The sequence below is a fragment of the Carlito syrichta genome, unplaced genomic scaffold (assembly GCF_000164805.1).
Source record: "Carlito syrichta isolate Samal-C Ts95f unplaced genomic scaffold, Tarsius_syrichta-2.0.1 Scaffold315826, whole genome shotgun sequence".
Lineage (NCBI taxonomy): Eukaryota > Metazoa > Chordata > Mammalia > Primates > Tarsiidae > Carlito > Carlito syrichta.
In genome coordinates, this window is record NW_007259922.1 from 679,387 (window position 1) to 683,196 (window position 3,810).

Here is a 3,810-nt window from a genome sequence, read left to right on the forward strand (position 1 = left end):
GCAGGTCGAGGCTGCGGTGGCCGGGAGCGGCCACTGCCCTCCGGTTTGGGCGACGGAGTGAGACTCCCACTCAAAAAACCAAACCAAACAAAAGATCTCACTGTCCTCTGGTGTCCAGGCTGGAAATGGACCCTCCTTCCCGCACCTCCTGGGGGTCACTTTCTTCTCTACCCCGCCTGGTCCCAGGCCTGGATGTGGCATCGCAGGACTTCCTGGCTCTCCAAGTCACACCTGAACGTGGGACGCAAGAGACTCCGGCAGAGCCTTATTCTGAGAGGCGGGTGGGTGAGGGGGGTAACAAGGCAGCCCCTTGGCGCTCACTCAGCCCCCACTGTGACTTCTGCGACCTCGTTCTGCTGATAGGGTCCTGGCACACTTCCCTCTGAAGTCCCTGTTCTCCAGAGGCTACCGCTGCCACCTTCTCCCCTAAAGTGCCAGCTGCTCCCACCCAGTCCCCGCCAGCCCTTCCCCTTCCCCCCAACTGGCTGGCCACCAGTTCTCCCTCCTCTTCCAGCTGAGGAAGCCCCTTTCCATTCTCTCTGACCCATCTAGCCTTGGCAGCCCCCCTGCCATCCATCTCTTTACCTTTTGTAGGCTCTGGGGAAGCGCCCCAGGGACCCCCAGAGAGGGGTGTAAAGGGAGGGCCAGATGGTGAAGATCCGAGTCCCCCAATTTCCCTTCAACTAGAATTGCACTGCTTTTATTTGTGTTATAAACCTGGGTTCCTGCAATATTTTATTTCAGGGAGAAAATGTTCTGCTGCTTGAAAACAAGTTTGAAAATTATTGTTCTAGCCGGGCTCGGTGGCTCAGCCTGTAATCCCGCGCCTTTGGGAGGCTCAGGTGAGTGGATTGCCTGAGCCCATGGGTTCGAGACCCGCCTGGGCAGCGAGACCTCATCTCTACAATAAATAAAAAAAAATCAGCTGGGCGTGGTAGCGCATGCCTGTAATTCCGGCTACTTGGAAGGCTGAGGCGGAAGGCTCGCCGGAGCCCAGCAGGTCGGCTGGAAGCGGCCACTGCACTCCAGTCTGGGCGACCAAGTGAGACTCCAACTCAAAAAAAAAAAAGAAAAGTATTGTTCTTGGTAGAAAGGCTCTGGTTTGCTGTAACTGTGTGACACTGGGCGAGTCACTTTACGTCTCTGAACCTTCATTGTAAAATGTGGACATTAGACTAGGTCAGTGCTTCTTAAACTTTCTTGTGTTTTGGGACATATGAAAAATATGATTATATGTGTATATCACCCGGAGATAAAGGGAAGAGGAAAGTGGCAGTCTGGGAACCCATCTAGCCACTCCTAGCCACCCAGTTACTCAATTTTAGCTAGTCTGTAACTTAGATTTGGCTCACCCACTGAAAAGCTTGAGACTTGAATATCTTGGCTGGGCCTGGTGGCTCAGTCTGTAATCCCAGCACTTTGGGAGGCTAAGATGAGAGGATTACCTGAGCCTGGGGGTTTGAGACCAGCCTGGGCAACTTGGCGAGACCTCGTCTCTACAGTAAATCACAAAAACTAGCTAGACATGGTGGCATGCATCTGTAGTTCCAGCTACTTGGAAGGATAAGGCAGAAGGATCACCTAAGCCCAGCAAGTCTAGGCTGTGGTGGCTGTGAGCGTGCCACTGCCCTCCAGCCTGGCCGACAAGAGTGAGACTCCAACTCAAAAAAAAAAAGAAGAAAATTTTCAGGGGCCCTTTCAGCTCTGACCCCAGAGGTCCCCTCCTATGACCCTCTCAGATGGGATGATGGGGACAAGAAGTGGGGAGTGGGGGACAAATCACAGGTTTATTGGTTCTCCAGGCCTGGTACAGGAGCTGGGATCAGGGATGGAGTCCAGAGCTGGCAAATCCAGATCTTGCCTGGTCCTAGAAATACTGCCGAGAGAGGTCTTTCTTCCCCAGTGGCCTCATGTCCAGGGTCATGCTGGGATGGGTGGGCATGCTCTCATTGTGATTAAAAACTCATCCTGGAAAAATAACTTTTGTGAAAATCCCACTCTGGGGCCAGCAGGACATGAGCAGAAATATGGCACCAGCTGGGATTCATTCCCAGAGGGAGCTCTGGGAGGGCATGAGCTGAGGCCCCTTTCCCCCCACCATGTCTTTGTCAGAGTGTCAGGCGAGGACGTAGACCTCCAGCAGGCTGGAGACAGCATGCATGCGGTAGAAGATGCCAAAAGGCAGGCAGATGTTGACGATGGCCGCCCAGAGGGAATAGCCATAGAAGTTCACCTCCACTGTGTTGCTGAAGTGTGGGCGGGCCCCGAAGGCGGGCATGATCCACAGCTGTGGGGAGAGAGGGGCGTGTCAGCAGCTGTGGGTCATTTCTGCGGGTTTTTCTGGGCCATGTCTAGATGGGGAGCTCAACCTTCCAGCTTGGTGGCCAGCGAGGGCTGGGTGTCAGCGAGTGCGCATCTCCAGCATCTTGGACAGGGTCTGGCACTCTAAAAAGTTCAGGAAGTGTGCCCAACTGAACTTGCCCTCCCCAGGCTAGGGGGTCTACTTGTGATCACTTCTCCCAGATCTTAGCAGGACCCAAATGCAGGATGGGGGAAAAGGCCACAAGAGGTCCAAGAGATGAGGAAGTACAAACAGCTAATCATCAGCTCTTTCCTGGAGAGTTGTGTGCACAGGGGTGGGGGTGGCGGAATTAGGCCTAGGGTCCAGCTAGAAAGCTACTCCACCCCAGCCCCCTATCAGCTCTGTGCTCCACCCCCACTCCCATCCTGTCCCCTTCTCAGGTCTGGGAGGGGGTTGAAGCTGGATTCCTGCTTGATCTCCAGTCATGAGCGCAGACGGTTCAGTTGTGGATATGAAGCAAAGAACAGAAGCGTCTAGACTAGCCCCACCCTCTGCCCCCAATTAACTGTGTCTTTGGGCACATCGCAGTCCTTATTCTGAGCCTGTTTCTGGTCTATAAAATGAGAAAGATGGAGCTGTTGCTGCTGGAGATGATTCAGGCTCAGATACCTGGAGCCAGAACAGCCTCCCAGAAGGTGGCTCCCAACCTGTGAGCCAGGCCTGTGTGGAAGGCGGGGGCGGGGTGAGGGCCAGGGGCTTGGGTACCTGAGCTGGTCTAAGACACGCTGAGGCTCTGAGCCTTATCACTTCTACTGGTAGGGTCAGAGATTGATAACCACGCTTTTTTTTGGTTTTTTTTTTTAAGTGAAATCGACTCTGTTGAAAGGTTCCTGCATGGGATCATCCCACATCTATGAGGACCATGCTTACACAGGAGGTTACCGTAGGAAGAGCAATATTCATGGTGGGACCTCACAAGCATGCATCTCAGTTAGGGCTGCTGGTGCATCTCCTGTATTTCATGGAGTAGAATTCACTCTGAGGATGTACTCTGTATTGGGATATACCCACATTAAGTATATTTCTGTCTTAGGGATATTTTCTTTTTTTTTAAATTTTTTTTGAGTTGGAGTCTCACTCTATCGCCCAGACTGAAGTGCAGTGGCCGCTCCCGGCCACCGCAGCCTCGACCTGCTGGGCTCCGGTGATCCTTCCGCCTCCGCCTTCCAAGTAGCTGGAACTACAGGCATGCGCTACCACGCCCAGCTAATTTTTGATTTATTGTAGAGATGAGGTCTCACCAAGTTGCCCAGGCGGGTCTTGAACCTGCGGGCTCAGGCAATCCACTCACTTCAGCCTCCCAAAGCGCAGGATTACAGGCTGAGCCACCAAGCCCGGCAACTGGGATATTTTCTATTGAAAGTTATAACCAAGAGGATTGTTTTTTCTTTTTTTGAGTTGGAGTCTCACTCTGTCGCCCAGACTGGAGGGCAGTGGCCGCTCCCGGG

The 3,810-nt window shown here is 53.3% G+C and overlaps 1 protein-coding gene across 1 annotated transcript in view; it reads right to left on the bottom strand.

Moving 5' to 3' along the window:
• Positions 1-2,062: 2,062 nt before the first annotated feature.
• The window catches only part of OTOP2 (otopetrin 2), a 9,097-nt gene continuing 7,349 nt past the window's right edge, over positions 2,063-3,810 (bottom strand). The window contains exon 6 of the mRNA XM_008073355.1: positions 2,063-2,287. Within this exon, the coding sequence (XP_008071546.1) occupies positions 2,117-2,287 (171 nt within the window). The 3' untranslated portion in view covers positions 2,063-2,116. The remainder of the gene's footprint in view (positions 2,288-3,810) is intronic.